The sequence below is a fragment of the Amblyomma maculatum genome, chromosome 7 (assembly GCF_055883805.1).
Source record: "Amblyomma maculatum isolate TAMU_Amacu chromosome 7, ASM5588380v1, whole genome shotgun sequence".
Taxonomy (NCBI): domain Eukaryota; kingdom Metazoa; phylum Arthropoda; class Arachnida; order Ixodida; family Ixodidae; genus Amblyomma; species Amblyomma maculatum.
The window spans coordinates 107,976,946-108,000,743 of record NC_139350.1 but is presented as its reverse complement, the minus strand read 5'-3'; the positions used below and the strand labels follow the sequence as shown (position 1 = coordinate 108,000,743).

Here is a 23,798-nt window from a genome sequence, read left to right as displayed (position 1 = left end):
TCTCACTGTCTTCTGTATCCCCTCTCATTTCAACCAGTCCTGTACATTGCTGGTTGATGTGACCACTTTTTGTAAATGTGATACAATTTTAATACAGCACTGGGGTACAACATAACGGGTGTCTTAGCTAAGCGTAAACAGTTATAAGGGTGGATGGTACCCCGTGAGGTATGAGTAAAGATGCTTCATTTCTCAATTTATTTTAGACCAAAAACCTTGAAACCTGACTGTTATGAGTGAGCTGGCATCAAGCTTTTATTGATAACCACTGAACAGCTTTTAAGTAAAGAAGAATAAATTTGTAGAGCAATGCATTAAAAAAAGTTGCCGTCAGAGCAGCAAAAATTCACGGCAGTGTTTTATTATATGCAGTAGCATTGACTGAACTAACATAATTCCGCATGCAGGATTCCTTCATGAAATAAAATTTTGAGCCTTGACATTTCTTCACAAGATGGTTCATCACAGCTTCAGTGATACAAATATCAATTTAAAAAAATATTTGGGGGTGCATCCCGATTTTTCTAGTTCAGTAGATGCAGCAAGCATTGACATCTCCAGATATGATCAGCCAACTGGCCCATGTGTAAGCATTGTCACTGTTCTGACAGTTTATTTCTAACAACAGTTCATGAGAAAATGTTCCTAACAGGCACCGAAACTGTGTTTTTTTTAAAATTGCGTTTGAAACGTTTTCTCTTTTTTGTGACACAAAAAGGCACCTGTGGCATATTCTTTGCCTTGATTTGCTCGCTTCATTTAGAATAAACCCTTTCTGTTTACTTGCCTAGGCTCTCCTTTTTCTTGTTTGCCCATAATTTCAAAGATACGTTGTTGGGATGTTATCTTTGCTGATTTTACCTACCATCCTCATTTAATAAAAGACTGTGTCCTAGCATAGGGAAAATAGCCGAGGGCTGTTGAGAGCCGCCTGGCCTAGTCTAATGTTTTTTCAGTCAGTATTAATTAGTGAAGACTAGCTAATTTTTAAATGATTAACTTAAGGAACAAGGTTAATACAAAACTATATTGTTTAGAAGCACCTAGCTGTATTACCTCCATTTAGCTAGAGCATGTAATGTTTTTTTTTTTTTTTTTTTTTTTTTTACTGGCTGTAGACAATAACTCTTACAATAAAAAAAAAAAGCTTCCATGTGACAGCAGCACCACCTCCACAGAAGTTCTGTGTGCGCGCTTTGGGCGTAGGGAGGGGTGGATTCAAGCTAGCAGCTGGTCACTGGACTGCTTTCTTTGAAGGCTTATTTAACAAGTAAAGCTACGTAAATCGTAGCTTGATGAAAACATAACTAGCAATTTTTGAGATCAACCTTTGCACTGACACTCAAGCCATTAATTAAAAAGTTAGTCTTTGCTAATCAACTTTGGTAAATGAAAAATGCTGCTGACAGGATAGTCTCTCAACAGCTCTCACTTGATTTCACTCAACTAGGGCACGTCATATTCATAAAACCATGGTTACATTTAGGTTTGGTTTGGTTTATGGGGTTTAATGTCGCAAAGCAACTCAGGCTATGAGAGATTTGCTTTCAGTCAAAATGAGGCCACCGTGGCCAGGATTTGCGTCCTTAAGTTCAGCAGTTGAATGCTGTAACCGCTGAGCCACCACGGCAGACTCTTGCTTACGTTTAACTGGGGAACCTGGTATATAAACGTGTAAACTCAGGATGCCAGCCACAATTCCAACTGCCTTCTATACTGCACTAGCTATTTTTGAACAGTCTAGGCCTAAGGGTGTACGAATATTTGTATTTTCAAATATTAATTAAATATGCTTGCTTTCTACAAGCCCTTCTCTTACTCGCCCACATGCGCATACATACGTATAGTTACGATCAAAAGTTTACGGGACACTAGTGTGAAAAGGGGGGGGGGGGGAGATGCTTATGCACTACCAGCTGATGGCAATACCACACAGCTGCATTACAATCATTTTTTTATTTTGCCAGAATGCGCATCCTGTAAAATACTCATACATGCACATACACAGAAAAAGAATCTCATGCAGTGAACAAACAATTATCTTGGTGTTTTAACCACGGACCGGTCGGTCTTTGTCACAAAAACAGTTAGAAAAGGTCCCTATATTTATAAGGAGAGATTATTAGTATCTGTAGCAATGACGGTGCAGATTTAAGAGACTAACTCGGGTTTTGTGCCGAAGGCCGGTACCCAGCAAAAGCTGTTCCGTGTGCTGTGCTGCTCATACAATCGTGCAACTACTCCAAGCATAGAAAAGACCCAAACACAGACTTACATACACAAATGAGAGTGCTAATAACAGTGCTGCCAAAAGCTCCCTTCTCGACTTTCGAACAAATGATTGATGGTGGCTCAACTCAGTTAAGCCCCGATATGCGTAGCAAAAGCTACCAAACGGATTGTTCACAAAGTCCGGCTCGAATGTTCTCGTCGCCGATGCAGTGGCTGCAAACTGTATGGTGTGATCGGTGATTAGCGCGTCGTCTTCTTGGCATCTTCCGAATCTAATTGCTCCATTTGACCGGCCTCCTCCTCTTCTCCCTTTTCCCCTTTTCTGTGGCTTGAGCGACTAGTTGCCATAGTTACGGCACATGCACAGTAGGGACTAGTAACACCTACCCAAAATGCGCCGCTGACTAGCCTAGTGCATCTTTCGCTACAAAATGTCGCCTGGGGCCCCCCCTTCCCTTGCCCCCACATCCTGGAAATGCTCAGGTAGCAAATGGTGCAGAAAAAAAAAAAAAAAGAGGCGTCTGAGGTAATCTACCAGATGCATGCCTCTCACTAAAATTGGAAGAGGAGTGCGAATTTTACTTAAGAGGCTAGTCGACCTGGCAGGAGAAACTTCCGAGATGCGAGGGGAGGAGAGAACGATGGAGCTGTAGACTGATTTTGCTGGCTGGAACTCTAATAACGAGTCCTTTGAAAAGTGTTTTCAGCCTCTCATTCAGGAGATGCCTCACAATGACCAGATTATAATGCATTTTTAAACTCAGAGTCGTCAGTGGCCCTTTAAGAGTGCTGTTCTGTCTTCAACATCTAGCGATGACCACACTTCAACCTTGTATCATAATAGCAAGAAAATCGCCAAAACTGTTCCTTTTGAACCACATTTAATGGACTAGACAAATTACAAGAAAAAAAGACAATATTTTGAGGTGATCAATTGAACTGACACGGAGGAAGTACGAAAGCATGCACCTTTTCGACCCCACTTACGTGGTAATGACAAGCATATAAAAGATGTTGGCTTGAGTCTCCATGATTGCTACAGGTATTATAAAAGAATCAGCCTTCTAGGACCCTGGCATTCATGTTACCCCTATAGGCCACTAAGGCAAATTCATATGGGTTGGTTAAAGCGGCCCTTTATATGTAGGTTGAGGAAGAAGAAAAAGATAAGAAGAACACTCGGTCACCCGCACGCAGCTAATGCTTTCACTCAATATTTGGTTCAGCAGCGTTGAACCCTTGTAATTGTTTTTTTCCCTCAGCAAAAATGAAAGCCTGCCAAACATCATCAAAACACATCCCATGTGCCCGAATGCACCATAATTACAGTGCTCTGACGCGACCTGGTGCAATGCCCACAACAGAGCTTTGCATTGCCACTGTACGGTAAATCCGTTGAAACAGTGGAAAGTATCTATTTTATTAGAATGTGTATTCATCCAGGTATCGTCATTATCTCTGAGGCCCTATGGTTCAGAGACCGCAAACATAATGTGAACAAACCAGCACTAGACATTAGCAAAAAAATGAAAAAAGGAAGATTGGTGGTTCAAAAGCAGGGCGGAGACAAAAATAAAAGCTCAGATAATGCCGTTCAATAGAGAAATTTAAAACTAAATACCAAGCACTAGATATCAGACGTTGATTTTTTCTGGTGCAAAGCTTGCTGTGCAAAGTGATTGATTCCATAACATTTTTGTTAGGAATGCCATAAAAGTATTGCACTGAGAATTTTTTTTATCAGTGCATGTATGTACCTCTACTATTTATGTAGGCCAATGCTGGAAACACAAACAGCAACTGCGATGACAATTGGCCGTCGGCAAAAGTGAGGTACCAGAAACTAATATAAATATAATCCGTCACTCAGTAATTAGATATGCGAGTACAGCAGTGTCCATTTCAGTTTCTGCATGCAAGGCTGTTATGGGACAAGAACACAGCCAAGTGAATGAAAGTTTCAGTGTGTCGTGGTCACTGCTCTTTTCAAGGAATTTAAAACACTGTGATGCCATCTAGTAATGACAAATTCTAAAAGCACATCATAGGTGATTTAAAAGGAGCATTGCTTTTCTACTGAAGAGCACACTAGAATTATATAATAAAACATTATGAGCAGTCCTGAAAGAAAAACAAACACTATGAAACGGAAAAAATCTGATATTTCCCCAGGTGTGCCTATGTGGTCTACTACGCTGATAATGACAGCGTTTCGCCGCAAGAGGTCACCTTAGTTTGCTTTGTGTAGTTTTCACTGCCAAATCAAGGTTATATACCTTTGTTTCTTGAATACTGGAGTACTTCGTCAATACACAATAAGGCAAGACCATTTCATTACCACCAGTCGCACAGCATGTTTTGGTCAGTGTTCGTTCCTAATTCTGAGAGCCACGAAAGAAAAGTTCTATTGCGATTGCCTCCAAAATGGAAATTAAGCTGTGATAAAACATCTTCATTTTAATCAAAGCAGAGTTGAATGAAGGTCATGGAGGATGCATCATCACTGAAGACCATTTACTGCTAGGGAAACGAATTTAAACATAATCGAACTCAAGGTGAGTTGCATCCTGAATGTCCAAGTGGTGGTCACCTTGCCGGAAATGGTGCAAAAAATCCATGGCATTGTTATGGAAGGCCGCTCAAAAAGTGCATGAGATAGCAGAGAATATAGGCATCTCGACGTGGGAAATGCATAGCAATCTTCAAGATATCTTGTTTTCTGCTAATTTAGCCAAACATATCACCTACAAGCCATCCATCTTGTTTAACCTGTTAGATATTATTAAATGTCGTGAAGCTCAGCTAATGCTAACACTCCCTTTAATCTTGTCCTAAAGATGTCATAATAAGCCTCAGCTAAAAAGTTCATTGAATACTGCAAGCTTCTGTTTATTCTTGATTATGGTCATAGAAGTTCACTCATTAATTCTGCTAATAGCCCTCTAATCAATGGCATCATGTTCGTGCTACTAGAGATGCCGTGGTGGAGGGCTCTGGATAATTTTGACCACTGGCCTGGAGTTCTTTAATATGAATTGACATCACATAGCATGCCTTTCTACCACCTCCATCCAAACACTGCTGGGATCAAACCCAGGGCTCAGTAGCCAGATGTTCTAGTCACTTAGCCACTGTGGCAGACCCAATGGCGTCGTATGATGCCAGTAGTTAGAGGACTGAGATGAATTCAATGTATTTGCAACTGTATGAGACAACAGCTGCATACCTGCACTGTCATCATTTGTAGTCTGAAACGTGGGTGAAGCCACCTACATCCACAGGGGTACTGAAAAGGCAACACAGAAATACTGTACAGATATGGTCTTAAACACGATTCCAATATAACGTGCCAAAAAGCCTTCGAGCATCGAAGCAGCATTAGTTGACTTGTAGCCCATTCCAAGTCGGCGGTGCCCACAGCAGTGATTCATCTCACAAATGGATAACAAAGAAGTCAGACAATTTTGCCACCACAGTAAGTTGCCGTGTTGCCACTGCAGGCTATCATCATCATCAGCCTCACTATACCCACTACAGGGCGAAGGCCTCTTCCATACTCCTCCAATTGACCTGTTCTTGTGCTAGCTGCATCCACTTGACCCCTGCGAACTTCTTAACCTCATTGCCCACCTAACATTTTGCCACCCTCTGCTATGCTTTCCTTCCCTTAGAATCCAATTTATTACCTTAACAGACCATCGGGTATCCTCTCTGCGCTACATGCCCTGCCCATGCCCATTTTTTCTTGATTCCCACTAAAATGTCAGTAACTCGAGTTACTTCTCTGACCCACTCTGCACGTTTCCTATCTCTTGGTGTTACCCCTACCATTTTTCGTTCTGTATTGCCCTCTGCATTGTACTCAAGTAGAACCCTTTTTGTTAGCCTCCATAGGTGAGTACAGGTAAGATGCAACTTATGCATACTTTCCTCTTGAGTGGTACTGGCAAGCTGCTAGTCATAATCTGCGAGTGCTAGCCAAATGTGCCCCATCTGTCTTATTCTCCTTGTTATTTCCCTTTCGTGGTCCACAGGCTATCATATGAAAACATCCACCACCAAGTGACGGTATCATAAAGGTAACAACATGAATGCTCCCTGTAACTAGAGGGCAAGCAGGGTGTAATATCTGACATAATAAGAAGTATGAAAAAAAGGAAGTATGAGTTCAGATCGTGGCCCATCTTGAATCACAAATGTGAAACTTTATTTTTGACATTCCAACGACAAATGTAGACACTTGTGTGTCGGTGCAGATTATGGCACCACAAAATGCATGGTATTCTGCCAGCAATGCAGTGCCAAAGGCCAACAATATAAATATGTGAGAAACTGGCGCAGAAATTGCACACACAGTGTGGCGTAATCTCGGGCTGGTTGTGGTGGACACGTCAATACTTCAGATGTGGTTGTAAACAAATGCCTCTTTCATCTGAAACAAAAAGGCAATATTCTCTCCTGGTACATACCTGGTGATCTTTTCTTTTTCTATTTATAAACTTGTATTTTAAAAGCTATGAGAGATATGTCAGTGCAGGTGGCTTTTACAGCAAGGTGGGCATCAAGTATGGGGCAGAGCTTGCTAATTAGATGATTAGTTAACACATCAACTTTTTGATTTTAAGGGACAATATTATATTTTATAATGGGAGGCCGCCAACATCACAGGTGAGCCCTGCTTTTAAATTTTCTTAATTGGCAGTGTGGTTCAAAACTACCTGAATGTCAAAAACACGTATTTAAAAGCACGTTGAGTTAGATTTTCTGCATTACATATTTAATATACATTCAAACCCCAATACAGCGAAGTCTGTAAAATCCGCAGTTTAACTGAAATTTATCTCCCAGATTGCAGAGAATCTCCCAAAAGGCTTCACAGACCATTCAGAGGGAAAACATTCAACCACTTAAAGGGCCACTGTCCAGGGAAGGCCCTTTAAAGCAAAGGAGCCCAGTGTTTCGATCAGGTACCGGAGATAGTCTGTGCAAAATGCTACAGTGACGCGCGCGCCGCAAAGCATTGAAAATACAATTCAAAGCTCTCTCATGTTCTCCTCCGGGAAGCCAGCTTCCCCGTTTCCTGCACTGGCCCGACGGGCCACAGCAATGACGTACATACCGCAAACGATGTCCATTGGTCCGTCTCGCTGACTGACGGGAGAAGGATGGGTGTCTACCGCTCGCAGCGCGCTTTTCCCTCGCCACGGCCAGACTGAATCCAGCGGCGCGCGCTCCCTCGACCGTTTTTTTTTTTTTTTCCGCGCTCGCGGAGAGCCACGCCCCACCTCCCGCCAAACGCGGAGGAGGAAGGGGAATTTGTATTGCGGAGGTTAGACGACCTCGGGCAGGAGAGTGAAAAACCTTTGCGAGGGAACGGAAGGAGAGAGGCATGACAGAATCGGGTGATTGCGGTGGCTGTAACTGCGTTATTAGTTACTCTTTTCAAAAACATTTTGCGGCCTTGCGTTCTAGGGGCGAAGTCTCACAGTCACCGGGGAAGAAAATATTTTCGACCGGAGGGTGGACAGTGGGCCTTTAAGTGCTTTGGAGCTCGCCCTCGCAAGAGTTTCTCATCTTCAGCATTTTAGGCGAGCAGCGCTAGTCAACTGTCATTTGTTCTACTGCTTGAAAGCTTTTTTTTTTTTTTTTTTAAAGCAGCCTTGATAAGAAAAATGATGTCTGGTAAATGCGACGCGTGTATTGCTGGCCCAACTTTTCTTCATTGTTGTCCTTATCACTCGAAGGTGTAGATTCAGACACCGATTGCTATAGTGCTTCCTGAAGTAAAGACGACAGTGATGACATTGATATAAATGGTCCTTCCATTGAAGAAGATAACTCAGAAGAGCCTATGAAAGCAGATAAGATTTACATCAACATCATTCCAAAGAAACCTCCTAGTTTTCTATTTTTGGCAGGCCTTGTTAAGAAACTGCCGATTATCTTGCCTGATGACCTGTTCAATTATATTCAGCAGCTTTTCAACAAAAATAGCCAGTTTTTCATTTATGTAGCAATAAACTTTATTATGCTAATTTGCCTCAGTTTGTGGTTCAAGCACAGGGAAAGGCAGAGGCACCCCAGCCGGTCCAACCAGGATCACGCGTACAATAGGCAATTGTGCTCCTAAGCGCCTCTCCCCCCCCCCCCCCCCCCCCCCCCCCAAATTGGCGGGGGTGACCGTAGGAGCACAGTTCTCTATTATAGTGCGCACGGGTGAGAGGCACTTAGGAGCACAATTGAAAGGGCTCCTCTGCTTTTCGCAGTGCTGCAGATATCTTGTGAGACGAAGTATAGTTTCCGGTGTAGACCCACGAAGCCGATTGCTCCTACCCGTGAGGGGGTTGGACTGGGCTGCAGTAGGCTAGCTTGACTGAACACAAAACAGGGTGTCAACATGATTGCACAGTGCAATCTTAGTACGAGTGAAACGGAAAAGCGAATGGCATTATTTCTGCAGACTTCGTCAATGAACTGTAGTTGAATTCGGCGCCTGTCTTGAGTCCTTTTGATCCTCGGCTTTTGGGCTGTGCAATCGAGTGATGATTAGCGAGCTTTAGAATACGGCGACCCTATCCGTAAGTGGGATAGAGTAATAGCGGAGCGTGCGCACTATAATAGAGAATTGTACTCCTACTGTCACCCGCGCTATTACCCCGTCCCCCTAAGCGGTAGGGGTACTATATTCTAAACCTCCCTATTGTAGATGACATAGATATAGTAGGGATCGGAACACTCCTTGACTGGAGTGGAAGCTGCCAGCTCTTGCGGTCAACAGAAATTTGCTTCATCAAACGGGATTACAAATATGGTTGGTTGGTTTGTGGGGTTTAACGTCCCAAAGCGACTCAGGCTATGAGAGACGCCGTAGAGGAGGACTCCGGAAATTTCGACCACCTGGGGTTCTTTAACGTGCACTGACATCGCACAGCACACGGGCGCCTTGCTTTTCGCCTCCATCGAAAAGCTGCCGCCGAGGCCGGGATTCGATCCCGCGTCCTTGGGAACAGTAGTCGAGCGCCGTAACCACTGCGCCACCCCGGCGGGGTGGATTACCAGCTCTAGTTTCCAAGATTGGACAAGCACGAGCAAAAAAATAAACAAGGGCGACGGTTGACTGAAGTTCAGCTAATTATAGCTACATTATCAGATTACAAATATGATAATGTAGCTATAATTAGCTGAACTTCAGTCAACCGTCGCCCTTGTTTATTTTTTGCTCGTGCTTGTCCAATCTTGGAAACTAGAGCTGGTAAGTTACAATGTGCAAATAAAGTGAATGATTGCCAATTTTTTCCTTTTGAGATGAATCGATATTTCGAAATAGATGTGAAATCCACCAAGAGGCTATGTTTCGCGCAGGAGGCCGGCATGTATTCATGTTCTCTTCGGCACTGAGGAGGCGCATTCACACTAAACTATGTGGGAAATGGGGGAAGGGGAGAGGGGATTGTAAAGGAATGTTGCCAGAAGAAAGGACCTAACGGGGACAGTTTTGTAGGCGCTTATGGCGGCCACTTCCCCACTCCCAATTGGATGCGCCACAGAGTCCTCATTTTATTTATTCGCTCACGCGTACGTACGCGCGCGCGTTTGTGTGTGCAATTAAAGGAACACAGTATTTTCAGGCAATTAGAATAAAATTTTAACAATCAGTCTCCTAGAAACATTTTTCTCCTGCAGAATTACACTCGACACTGAAATCTGATGTGAAAAGTAGCATGCATGGAAGACGCTGACCTGTCCTGCTGCAGCTTCCCGTGATGATGCATGCGCTTTCTGAACCAATATATTGGGTGGACTACTGTTCATTATTAGCTTGGAGCCTACTTTATTGTACTCATTTTACAGGGCACACACACGTATGCAACAAGTATACTTTAGTGTTGAGCCCGCCTTTCGGATTCACGTGTTGGTAGTAAATAATTTCGTGATGTGGCACTTACTTGTACATGCACACATTCACACATTTGCAACATAATAATCAGAGCCCAATTTTTACTCTATGCAAGAGCGGCCATGCTTACCAAATGTTTTCCTGCAAATGCCAAACGATTGGACGCATCGATCAGATCGCGTTCTGTCAGATTTGGCATGTGCTATAACTTGTGAATTTTTCCATACCAATGCAGTACAGTGGTTTTTGGTCAAACGGAAGCACGTTCTTTGTATGCTTCGAAATACTCAGATTCTTCTATGTCACTTTATGATCGGATGTCTTTCAGAACACAGGAAGTCGAGTTGCTTCAAAACAAGGTTCAAATATAAAGTCAACAAATTGGGCGTTGAGATGGCGAGTGAGTGGACGCCTGGGTGACACGGTATCTACCTTACTCGAGATAAAGGCCCCATTCTTTTGGAAACGCTCTGCCTGCCGACGGGCTTTTAGAGCGTTAGCTCTGTTGCTCATTTGCGCGAGTGGCGCGTTTTTCTATGAATCGTAAACAGTGCCATCACCATAGCAACATCGCCGTCTTTATTGTGCCCGGGCAAACTTGACCGAACGCTCCACGCCCCCGGCCACAGCGGCAAAGCGCGGTAGCGGGCGGTGCTCGGCAGGTATAGCATTATAGCAAAATGAACGCCGAACCAGCTTCCCTGCCGAATGCATCAACGGTTTACCGTAGACGCCGTAATGCTTCGGACAATCCGCGATATATCCCCCTTCACGAAGCGGAATTAGCTGGGAAGAGGACGGGACATCATGCACGTATAAAATAAATAATATAAGCGCAAATAAAAGCATCAAACGGGAAACCAAGTCAGTGTTTTCTCTCATAATATATATATATATATATATATATATATATATATATATATATATATATATATATATATATATATATATATATATATATATATATATTATCCTTTTATCTGATAAAAGCATCTATGATAAAAGATATATATATATATATATATATATGAATGTAATCTGTTTAGGGGAAAGATAATTAGATACAAAGTAGAAGAAAAAACAACGTGCCGATGGTGGGATCCGAACCCACGACCTCCGAATAACGCGTCCGGTGCTCTTCCAACTGAGCTACATCGGCCGCTGTCCCCCCTGCTACTTTCTTGGGTATTTATGTTGTCTGTATACGAACCTTGATACGAACCTATATATATATATATATATATACCGGGTGTCCCAGCTAACTTGAACCAAGGGATACAAAATAATACATTTCAGGTAGGTCAGTGAAACCAATTGCATTCAACTGCCAGCCTCCTTGCGCACTAAAGGCAATTTTTTGTTTTGCCATGACTTAATTAGCTATTTATGTTAATTTTTCTAATTTAATAAATATCGAATTTAGACCAAACATGTGAATTGGAAACTTGTAGAGCACCTTCAGAAACCCCCATTCGATTAATTGCGATAAAGAAAGTCTCACGTGTATCTTTTTTTCTGGGCTCAAAAGAAAGCCCGCGAAATACAAATAATACCACGTGACTAGCGCATTTGTGCGCCGCGATTGTGGTGCTCTCAGTCGTGGTTTGAACCAGCCTGCTTGCGCACTACAGGCAATTTTTTGTTTCGCAATTACTTAACTGGCTAATTATGTTAATTTTTCTAATTTATTAAATAGTTGTATGCAACTGATTTCACTGACCTACCTCAAATATATTATTTTGTAACCCTTGGTTCAAGTTAGCCGGGACACCCGGTATATATATATATATATATATATGTATAGGGCCACTGATCAAGTCAAAGTATTTGAAGATATAAACGAATGCTTTTTGTCTGGTTTCTCCATTGTGAACAACGACGCTGTAGGGCTGTCGAAAGGATAGTACGTTTTTATGAAACTTTGACTCGGTCAGTGACCCTGTATATTTTTTATGCCACCACCTGATCAGACTGCATTTCGTCGAACTCTTGATTGCAGTGGTTTCTCTCATTTGAGCTAAAGCTCGGCATTCGGTTCAGCAGCGTTGAGCCTCATCATTTTTTTTAATATTTAGTGAGGGGAATGACGGAAATGCAGTGGCAAAACCCGATTCAACATCACATTTTTGTATTGGAGAAGCTTCACATAGCTGTCTCCTACTTGCCCATTCACCGAAAACATCCCCGGCAGCTACTCCGGCACGTTATCTTTACTATCATCACCGGAACACAACATTCGGAAAAAAAAACATGACTGTAACGCTGGTGATTATCTTGGGCCGCCCACTATATAATTTTTTCTCCTTTTATTTGGAGCCTGCACGGCTTGCGCTATATAGGAACTTCAGTGGGAAGGTTGAAGAGGCATGCTTGTGCATGTTCAAATTTTCAAGTTGTACTTGGCAGACTGTCGAAACATTTTATCTGTACCAGTAAAGTGGCAGAGGGTACAAGTATTCGTGCAATTTCTCCTAGGGAGACGCTCTTTGAAATTATATTATATTAATTTATGCAGTGTTATAGTTCCGTGCCCTACTCATTTTATCCTAGAAAGGGGAAGATATTTTTTCTTCTTGCCACTGAAAAAAAAAAAGTCTAAATTCCACACCCTCACAATATATGCTAACACCGCGAACATCTGAAGATAGCTTTGTGGCGGAGCTAAGACGAGGAATAACCAGCTCCGACAGTGTTCGGGTTCGAACTGTTTTTTTTTTTCGCTGCTTGCACTGAGACGCTTAGTGCCAAATTCTTCGTCCAGCGCTGTGCCGTTGTTTGTGATAAAAGCGCGGCGCGAGGGGCGCTACAAGAGTACAAAACAAAACCAGAAAAAAAATTTCAATGTCTCCGGCACGATTATATCTTGCTGAGTAAGTAGGTAAGTAAGTAGCGCGAGAGCCTTAGCTGGCAACGTTTCGGCACACAAACAGTATGACATACCTAATTCGAGGCGATAAATAAATCTCAAAGCAAGCAAGTGTACATTTGTCAAGGGACCATTTTTAAGTAGCGCTACTGCGCATGCGCGAAGCACCTGCACCTCAGTTCGACCCGACCACTCGACCCGACTCGCCAGTGTTTACCTCTCTCGCCCGATGGAAAGGAAAGGGCAGAGGGAAAACGTTGTAGAAGCATAACACCCTCTCGTAAACACCCCTCGATTCAGGGTGTTTGTGGCGCCATCCTCGTAATTTTTCTGAACTGCTACATTTTAGTGCACATGAAATTTCATAGATGGCGCTACATACATTTATTATATATGGCTCTGTTATTCCACTATTATTTGCTTTTTGTACACTTTGTAGTTTATAATTGTTACCGGTTGAATAAAGGAACGAAAGCCCGAACCTTTAAGTTATATTCGCCAAAAACAAATAAGCCATGGAGCATTTTAATCATGCTTAAAATATTTCATGAATAGCTCGCGCGCTTCAAGTGAACCATGAAAAAATTAGCTGAAATCAACCTGACCGTGCACATTCCTCGAGAGTCGTAGAACAAAACCGATGCTTATCCTCTGACAGCGAGGTGTAAAGTTTTTCCACGCGAAATTTCAGCACAGATAAAAGCGTATTACCTGAACAGTTTAGCATTTACTTTTAGCCATTTTACAAAAAACGCTAAGTTTGATCACAAATAACTTTTACACTAAATGAAGCAGACATGATATTTTCAGGAAGAAGCGAACTATGTACGACCTCCAACTGCGCAAAAAATCTCCGCTGCAGAATGCATATCTTGAACGTTATTGTATGTATAATTACCTGTTTTATACACTTTTCACAGGCGCGTGGCTAATAAACTATGCGATACACAGTAATAAAAATGCTTAACTTTGCTCATTAACATCTAATCTCAAAAGATCTAGAACGGTGTTTTTCTAGGTGCAAAAGATTTTGCACAATTTTGCTTTTCCTGAGACAAGTAGAGCTGAAAAGCCGTTTCTTACCTTTGTGTTTTCCTTTACAGCTTAAACATCGTTGCAGCTATTTATTAACCAAATGCACCATTAGAAAGGAGAGGAAATAAACTTTACAAATATATTAAAGTCACATTTATAAACTAAACGAGTGAGGCGCAGTAGGCCTATGAATATCACCAAAAAGGTCGTCTCTTCACCGCCGGAGTGGGACCGCCACCTTAAAGGGACACTAAAGAGAGAAAGGAAGTGGGTTTGCATCGATAGAATGCCAGTTCACAAAAAGACCACTCTTACTGAAAACAGAGCTGTTATAAGGTAGTAAAGAAGAATAACAGAAATACAGGTATCGCCACCACAGCCAAACGGCCGAGGCTCGCAACTACAAATCACGTGACGCGCTAGGGATCTCGGAGGCTGACAAATGCGAATTACGTTGCATGTTTGAATGCTGTAGTACGTTTTTTCTCAAACATGATAACACGCTTTTATCATACGTAAACAACGGCGAAAAGGCAACGTAAACGTTGCAAGGCAAATACAAAAATATACTTGGAGGCGCCACAGGCGCCCACTTCAGTTTTGGTTATGTTTCGGCTCAGGCATTTCGTGCGCACTCGGATAGTTTGTTTGAACCTGCAGCGCCTGAATTACGAGCTTGGAGCAGCAGATGCGCCTTGATGGTTCCCATTTGAGCATTCGGAGGCACGAGCGAGCCAAATCCGCTACCGCCGACACACTCCTTCGTTCACACTTCTGCGCCAACATATCGCCGCCGTTGCCGCTTCGACTGCGACCTGACCGCTTAACTGCAGCTACGTACGCCACGAAAAGCATACATATGCTAAGTACCGAAGGAAAAACGCATTATCATTCAATTGTTCACTAAATCATGGCACATCTGACCAACATATACTGCGTCAACAAGGCCTTCAACGTGCTATTTGCAGGCGTCGTAAACAAAAGGGGCATACTTGCCGCTCATACCAAGGAGAGCGTCGATATATTGCGCTCGTCGCCCGGCGACAAAAAGGGCCTCGGGTAAAAAGTAAAAACTAAAAATAACGAAGCACCAGAAATACATTACAAAAAGTTTAAAAAAGTCGATTTGTAAAAAAAAAAAAAAAAAATGACAGAAGAGGTGAGACTCGAACTCGCTGCTGCTTGCTCCGTAACGCTCGCCGCTAACCGCCGAGCCACGATAACCTTGGAAATATTTCTAGTTTTTATGTCATAACCCCATTTACAATAAAGTGTTTCTGCTGTCGGTGTAAAAATTACAACTTCTTGATCATCGGCGCATGCTGCCTGCTCTCACGTCTTGCAGCTAATGTTTTGGATGCCTATGCGCACTATATTGTGCACTGGATCCATTTTAACATGTGGAATTTCACAGCGCTGGCAAATGTAGTGGCGCCGGCACTTCGGTCATGTTCTGCTACCGTGAACGTAATTTTCGCTGAACACGGAGCTGTAGCACAAACCTTGAAGGAAAAAAGTGCGGCGAAGCTTCAAAACTGACAAGCGCAGCAGCGAGGACACTATTTTGCTGGTAACTAAATCTTATTTGTATGTAAACATGTCAGGAAGCGTTGCGACGACCGAGGGCTCGGTTTGTTTATACAAGGTGTTGCACAATTAGACGCGCGCTGTAGAATGCTTCTCCCAGCTAAACCGCGGAATCCTTGCAGTTCAGATTTCGCACAGAAATCACATTTTGTCGCTAGTATTTTTTAATACTAAATTTGTTTAGGGTACTTGCCTGATTCGATCAGAAGAAGTAAAATATTCCCATCGCCTGCGGCGGCGGCGACGCCAGACGAACCACTGCCCCAGCGATGGGACTGGTGGCGCCACCTCATGCTGCTTACAACAACTCAAACCTTCTGCCAGAAACGTTCGCCCCCTCTTTTCCTGCTACAAAGTTGTTGTAAGCAGCATGAGGTGGCGCCACCAGTCCCATCGCTGGGGCAGCGGTTTGTCTGGCGTCGCCGCCGCCGCAGGCGATGGGAATATTTTACTTCTTCTGATCGAATCAGGCAAGTACCCTAAACAAATTTAGTATTAAAAAATACTAGCGACAAAATGTGATTTCTGTGCGAAATCTGAACTGCAAGGATTCCGCGGTTTAGCTGGGAGAAGCATTCTACAGCGCGCGTCTAATTGTGCAACACCCTTTACACAGTGCAAGAAGGAGCGCAAAAGCTTGAGAAACATGTAAAATATTGTGCATTACAAGCGCTCTATGTTTTTTTTTCTTCCTTTATGGGGCCATCGCTCGGTAAATTACTCTCTTCATCGTTTTATTTATTTCGGCTGAGGCCGTCATTGCGAGTACGCTGTTGCCAAGTTGGCCCTTGAGGGATGCGACGCCGCGGGCCGCGCCGGCTCGCTAGCTATCACGGAGTCTCCGCTTACGTCATAGTGTGCGCCACTCAACTCCAACTACGTAGTTGGAGGCCACACTTTGAATTCAACCGGCGGGAACAAGAAAAAACCTCTACTTCTTATCGCAATATCTCAGCAATTATTCGATTTTTTGCTGCCGGATATGCGGCGACAGTGTCACCAAATGTAGTTTATTAGATTTTCATACCATCTTTGGCTGTCTTTAGTGTCCCTTTAAGGGGTTAATTAATGGTGAAAGTGAATGCTACGAGAAAGATGAGGACGATGTGCCCGACACGCCCTTCTGAACTGCAAGTCCCCGATCATGTCATCGATTCAACGGCGCATTCGGCCGAGCGGGATGGAGCCAGGGAAATGAAGGCCAGTGGCCATGGCAGCTTTTCTGCCTCACTTCCTCTGTGTCGGCAACAGCGACAACAATGGCCCACATCACATCAAGTGACTGAACCCAGGTGCATGGCGCATGTTGTCGCCTTTACCCGTGATTGCAAGTAAGTGCGTCTTTGTTCGCACGCGCGCAGCATCTGAGTAGGAAGTGAGGTTGTCAGGGGGACAGGTGTGCAGACCCTTCCAGCCCTTTTATCGAGCTTTAAGGGAAGAGATAAACATGATAATCTCAGTGCAGTTGTCTTTGGGCACAGGCGGCACGCAGCATTTGGCATTTGATTTGGGAAAGATCGTCATGAGATCTGCATAAGCTGTGTCTGGTCTTGCTGGCCGCACCGAGTATTGAGCAGATGCTTGTTCTGCCTAGTGGATTTGTCCAAACACCATGTTCGTGAGTTTGCCCGTGCTGACCCAGGTGGTGCCGCAGGCATTGCATGCATTGGTGCACACTTTCAACCCTTTGAACTTCCGGTGCATTTTTTTCCTCAGGTTGACCTAGAGCCAGCAACGAAATTTCACTACACCGAAAGTGCAGTAAAATTTACTTCGCTATACTGAACCTAGAAATAAATGGTATTATACTAGTACCAAGTCAAAATACTTTGTTACGTAGAAGATCTTGTTCACTGAAGATCGTTTCATCAAGGTTTAAACGTAGTGACACTATTATGCACAACCGTTTATAACAATTATCGGTTATAACAATGGAAATTTCGTGGCACTTGAATATTGTTATAAGTGGATTCGACTGTACTATACTCCGTTTCATACATCAAGTGCAATACTGCCAAAGCTACAGCCCTTGTTTGCTCTCTCCGCATCCGCGATGAAAAATAGTGCCTGCTCTTGACGAGAGGAAATAATAGTTATTTTGTCTGCAAACTTATTACATCTTACATTTGCCATCAACTTCATAAAGAGCACCTTTTTTAGGAAGAAAGGATCGGATTCAGTGAATTTGTATGCTTTGATGTCGTTCTCGTTCGTGTCGCATTTTCGCTGCACCACAATCTTGCCAGCTGTGCCACAAGATGGCGCTGGCTGTGTCCTCCGCGCTGCGCATCTCTTTTTGAGAAAATGGTTCTTCGGTGCGCATTTTTTCTATGAGATCCGCACTGCGAAGATGTCTAGGCATGCGAAGCAAGTTATTGCAAATGTGTTTGCTCGGAATAGAGCCCGTTTCCGCAGGAACCACTCGGCTACAAAACGAGTGCGTAGTGATACGCCTCCAGTTTTTTTCTTGCAGACTACTTGCGTAGCTTTTGCTGCGTTGCACCTGATGTATGAAATGGAGTATAGTGCCAAGTCATAATACTTTGTTACGTCGAAGATCTTGTTCACTGAAGATCATTTCACAAAGGTTTAAATAGTGACACTGTTATGCACAACAATGACGCCAAAACAATGTTAATTTCTGCAACATTATCAAATGCACAAGCAGTATCAGCATTTGACGTGTAATAATTGTTACAGATGCCATTTTATGAAATGTGCGAAACCAGAAAGGCAACTCAATGAGCTTTCACGAGGTAATATTGACGTTCGATAATTTGAACTATACTGCCCATTAATAATTACGAAAAATTAAGAGGATGCTTAAGCTTCACCTTAAGAGTAGGCACAATTGCACGCCTTTAAAACAACCTCTACATTCCACAAATTTTTGGTATTGAGAGAGTGGCACAAAGTTTGGCAAATTGTTAAATGTCTTTAGTTGGTTTGGTTTTCGGGGAAAGGAACACGCAGTATCTGGTGGACACCTACAATCACAATGGACAGCATACTGACATGGCGCATTCTTCGTCGTCGCTTTGGGCTTTCGCGAGTGCTTGGGCTCCTCGAGACAAAGTTTTGTTGTTAAGCCGCTGGCCTGACCTGGCTCGCTGCCGCTGTGTGACTTCTGCTAAGACCTGGGCCCGCTTGCACAAAACAATCTTAAGACTGTCTTAGCTAAGTCCAGACTTAACTGGAGTCTAAAGAATAGGCCACTAGCATGGCCGCTTAAGACTGGAGTCAAGACTGGGCTTCAGTCCTGACTTGAATAAGTCGCTTGTATGATTACGACTCTAGTGCTGTCTTGGTTAAGACACAAGGACGCCAGGTGTCTAAGTAGCGAAATTAGGGAAATACAGGGATGCGCTGGCACTGTCCCTGCTGTAAGATGTACACATTCTGTCAATTTTGCGTTGTGTAAAATCCGTGCCATTGCTTTTTGCGGCTTAAGATTGTGTTACGAGTAAAAATGCCCCAAGTGGTTGCCGAGGCCGTTCTGGGAAGCCACTCTGGTGAACATGAACCCGAAGCGTTCGACGTTCGGAACACGAGCCGTCTTAAATAAGCTTGGTCTTTCTGAAGACACCGTTTAAGTCTGGACTTCGCTCGGACTTTATCGTGCAAGCCGGCCCTGGTCCCGTGACAATATTAACTGGAGGCACATATATGTCGTCAGTTCGAATCCCTGTAGCAAACTAACCTCCAATTTGACTAGCAGATGGATGCTAAATGGAAAGCGAAAGCTCTACCACCATTCACGACATCCAGCTTGCTATAAAAACTGCTGATGGCTTAGCTTGATTAAGCGAAAGCTTCGTTACTAATGGTTGCACGTGGTAAAGCTCCTTATTTACAGAAGAAGCCGGTCAAATGGAGCAAGATTTGGAAGAGGCTAACAAGAAGAAGGAGATGGGAAGCAAGAATATTGGGAAAATGACAAGACAGAAGGGAAGAAGAAGAAGACAGGGTGCATGCGCAGTTGTAGCCTGCGCCCGGCATGGTGGTGACCTTGGCTTTACATGGCGTAGTGAAGCTTTCACTTCAAAAATCAGCTGAACAGATCGCGCAGACACATTTCTCGTAATTTTCAAGATTACAAGTTTGCAAATGGCCAAAAAACAGTGAAAAAGTTTTTGAAAGGAAGCAAACAGAACCTGCAGTGAAGATGCGCAATGAAAATGGAGAGGATCAGTACAACGATTGCTCTGAATGCTGCCCAGAGTGAATGGCTTGAAAGCATGTGCAAATCTTGCTATCAGAGTTGTGTACCAGAAATAAATATTGAACGTCCTGCTACATGAATGTTCACATAGCATGAAAGGATGGCTCCTTGAATTCAGGAGTACTTAGAAGCTGGCAACACGGTAAAATGTGAACTTCGGAACAAGTGAAACAAAATGGTGCCTGAAGTAGCATACTTGCAGAACATCTCACAAGCTGGAGAAACACCCCTGTAACATTAGCAAACGTCATTAGGTTCCAATGACATTCGCCATCAAATAAACTCATTCGCATTCGATCTCAAGCCACGTGTATACTCTAGACTCCAGATACAGTCTAATCTCATTATAACAAAGTAGTATGTGGTGCGAAAATTTGTTCGTTATATCCAATATTCGTTACAAAAGTACATGCCCAAATTCCCGTAAATATGTTTGCTATTAAAACAAAACAAAATGCACATTAATATGGACAACATAAAGGTGCAAAAACGCACAATTAAAAGCTTGGTATAAACATGAAATTTCGCTTTTTGTTCCGTGTCGGAGAGCAAAAATTAATGCCAAGAAGAGATGCTGCCTCCGCATACAATTGGCGTGATGGAGCCAACAAACTCATTGAGTGTAGCGCACGCGCATGGGTCAGTCGCAGTGGCAGAAGTGCGATAGGAGGCTCACGCCATGATGAGGCAATGGTGATGACATGTCAGTCACATGCCTGTCAGCCGTACCATGGCAGGACTTGAGCAGCAATGGAGGCGGCGGCGACGCTCGAGTCCAGCCACGGCCGTTCATGACCTCCGAGATTACCATGCACGGAGGTGTGATCTCGGAGGCCAAGGGCCGTTGGTGCTTGTTTTTGTCGCCGCTACTAGATGACGAGGCACACGAACGCGTGAGTGATTTAAACACACTTCAGTGACGCCGCTTGAGTCCCGCCATGGCCGCTCATGACCTTAGAGATCACCGCGCGCGGGGGTATAATCTCTGAAGCCATAAGCCGTTGGCGGTAGTTTTTGTTGCCGCCACTAAATGATGCGGCACCGGGCAATTTAAACACACCTCTGCAGCAGGCTATTCGAATGATTGAAAAATTGCGTTTCTCGATGCTTTTTTCCCAGCTCCTTTACGCATTTTTTGCTGTTTTAATGCAAAAGAACTGCTTCGTTATAACCAATCTAGCGTCAAATTTTGAAATTTTCGTTTCGTTGTACAGAAAGAACTCCCACAGAAATATACCATAGATCGACCAAACTTTGGTTTTGGTTTCTTTTTATCCGATAATTTGCTATATCAGTATTCGTTATAACGAGGTTTGATTGTATGCAGCGTAAACAAGCAATGAGAAAAATAATGTGTGCATGACTGAAGTAGTTCTATTACTTGAGTTCTGTTAAAAATATAGTATAATTTTGGTGCGAACTTATTTGACCCGCAGGCTGCTGCGGAAAGCCATTGTACTCTCGGTCATGGCCTTGCCCTGCCTGTAAATGTCGATCATTATGGGTTCACTGTTTCTTGATGGTGTGGGTGCTGCAGCATGGCCGCAAATAATATTTTGCACCTTTAATATATGACAGAAAAGTTTTAGTTCACTTTAAACTGCTACACAGCGATTTCTAATGCCTTTTATGCACACTGGTGCTCCTCAACCACCACCACCGATTTGACAACTACTAGTCATGAGGAATGTCTTGCTGGCCCACCCAGTCCATGGTGTGTGCTGCCTGCACAGTCAATTGCCTGCCTTCAGAGCTGCTGCTGCGCCCACAGATAACAGGTATGTAGAGAATCAACATGCGTTAGGCTAATGTTGTCGCTGGCTGCTTCCTGGTTGAGAATCGAGGACGTGGTAAGCGACCTACCGCCAGATTCCGTGAATGCCTCAATCATTACCACTATGATTGCGTTCCTAAAGCAGGTGGTCCCCAGAAAGCATCGCGGCCAGAAAGCTCAGTACAGTCTGCTTTGAGGAAACAAACATCCACAAGTACCCTCCTAAAGAAACAGATGCCACTCTTGTCAAACTATGAATTTTTGGAGCTCAAATAGGGCAGTCCATTTACTTTGAACTTCAGATACAACAAACAAAATCCGTGCGACCGTGAAGTTCGTTACAAAAGTGCTCAACTGTGTCTGCTTGGAGACTCAGTAGAGTAGAAAGCTGAGTGAGTTGGGATATTGTTACAAGAATAAAACCAGCAGAATTGATGCAGACAGACCGAAGAGCATGAATGATTGACCAGGATATCCTATATAAATGCCAAAGGCCTCTTGGCTATTTGGGGAATTCAGGAGAGCATCTTTTGTGTTGCTAAGGCAGAAGGCAGTCAAGAAACATGCGACAGCCTGACACCAGCTCCTGCTATGCCGAGGAAGCAGCGGCATCTTCTTTGTTCTTGTTGTTCAGGGCAAGAGAGGGCGCACTCTTTGCTCACAAATAACCCACTGACGTGTGTATACATACAACAAGGGTGGGTCCTCCCACAACTGGTTTGGGAGCGAACAACAAACGAGGAGACAGTGACAAATGAGGATACGAAGCGGGCCTTGATAAGTACGTTATTGCCTTTCACTTTCAGCTCAACGAAGAAACGTGGGAAACTAGTCACTCACCGATCTTTACATACGACTCGCAGAAAAAAAAAAAAAAGTTTGCACGGTTTGAAATTCTTTAAAAGCGCACCATCAACCTAAGGACCAGCATCTCGTCTTTATCCCTTATCTTCTGTTTGGCTACGGCTTTGCGAAAATGGATCAACTAGTCCAAGCTTGTTAAGCACCTGTCTGTCTGCATGCACGAGCCCAAAATTTAGCTGCAGCCAAAGCCCTGAAGGTGCAGCCAGTTGTCACCAGGCCATGTTCCTCTGCTGTTCGAGTAGCTGTGCCCGCAAGGCCTCCTCTTGGCCATGGATGTCCTCCTGCCGCAGCTCCTCATGGCTTGGATGCCACTGGGAGGCCAGGCCGTTCTCCAAGGCTCTCGCGTACACCGTATGTGATGGCAGGAGACTACGCTTTATCTGAAATGCCAGAATTAAGAGATGATGGATGGCGGCAGCTGCCTTCCTTGCAGCACAAAATACTTAAGGGAGACATTAAGACACATACACAAGGCAGAGTGAAAAAAAGAAAAACACCCAATCAACTAGGCCCAGTTCTTGCTCTTTCGCAGCACTGCTGCCATAAATGCTCATTTACATTGCCAAGTGCTTTGTAATTTTTCTTCCTCACACATCGGCTCTCACAGTCTACGCTAGCTTCGCAGCAAACTACAGCGGGCTCAAGTGTACTATTGTGCTTTGTATAGTTTTGTAATTGACACCAGTCTGCTAAACTTCCTGCTCCAAGCGGTCCTCGCAGGCACCAGAAGAGCATTGAGACTACACCTATCTCCTGTCAACCTTGCTGAGACAGTACAGAGAGCGTGATAAAAATTCCTGCACTTTATGAGCCTCTCAAACTATTTGTGCAAGCCAAAATGGCAATCCAGTGCCTATACAAGATCAACTACTTCTGAAAAAAAAAAAAAAAAAAACAACTAAAAAGGTTCATGTTCAAAGGTACTCAATGACACTACACGGTCAACGCTCAGCATAACAAAGTAATACTCGTTTTCAGAAAACTTTGTCATATCTCGAACTTCGATGCTTCTGCCTTTCTTTCAGTGGCACAATACGGCACTTTCCTGAAACCTTCCCAATCCGCTTTATTTTGTCTACGTGCACTCATGAGGATAACATAAGCGATTTTATTTACTTATCTATTTCATACCTGATTCACCATAGCAGACATTACAGCAAGGGGTCATTCAAATGGCATAGGAAATGAAACCATGCACTTAATGCTTAAAAGACATCAACTGATATAATATTCACAATATGTGGCATCAAAGCATTCCACTGACAACAGAGAATGTCACCTTTAAAAAGAAGTTGGTAAAGTCTTAAACTGCCCTCCATAG

The 23,798-nt window shown here is 43.5% G+C and overlaps 1 protein-coding gene across 2 annotated transcripts in view; it reads right to left on the bottom strand.

Annotated features, from left to right (window-relative positions):
* Positions 1-22,477: 22,477 nt before the first annotated feature.
* Positions 22,478-23,798, bottom strand: part of LOC146184300 (transcriptional adapter 1-like) — a 49,765-nt gene continuing 48,444 nt past the window's right edge. For both annotated transcript variants that reach the window (XM_084609364.1, XM_084609363.1), the window contains exon 9: positions 22,478-22,857. In XM_084609364.1, the coding sequence (XP_084465490.1) occupies positions 22,687-22,857 (171 nt within the window). In that variant the 3' untranslated portion in view covers positions 22,478-22,686. The remainder of the gene's footprint in view (positions 22,858-23,798) is intronic.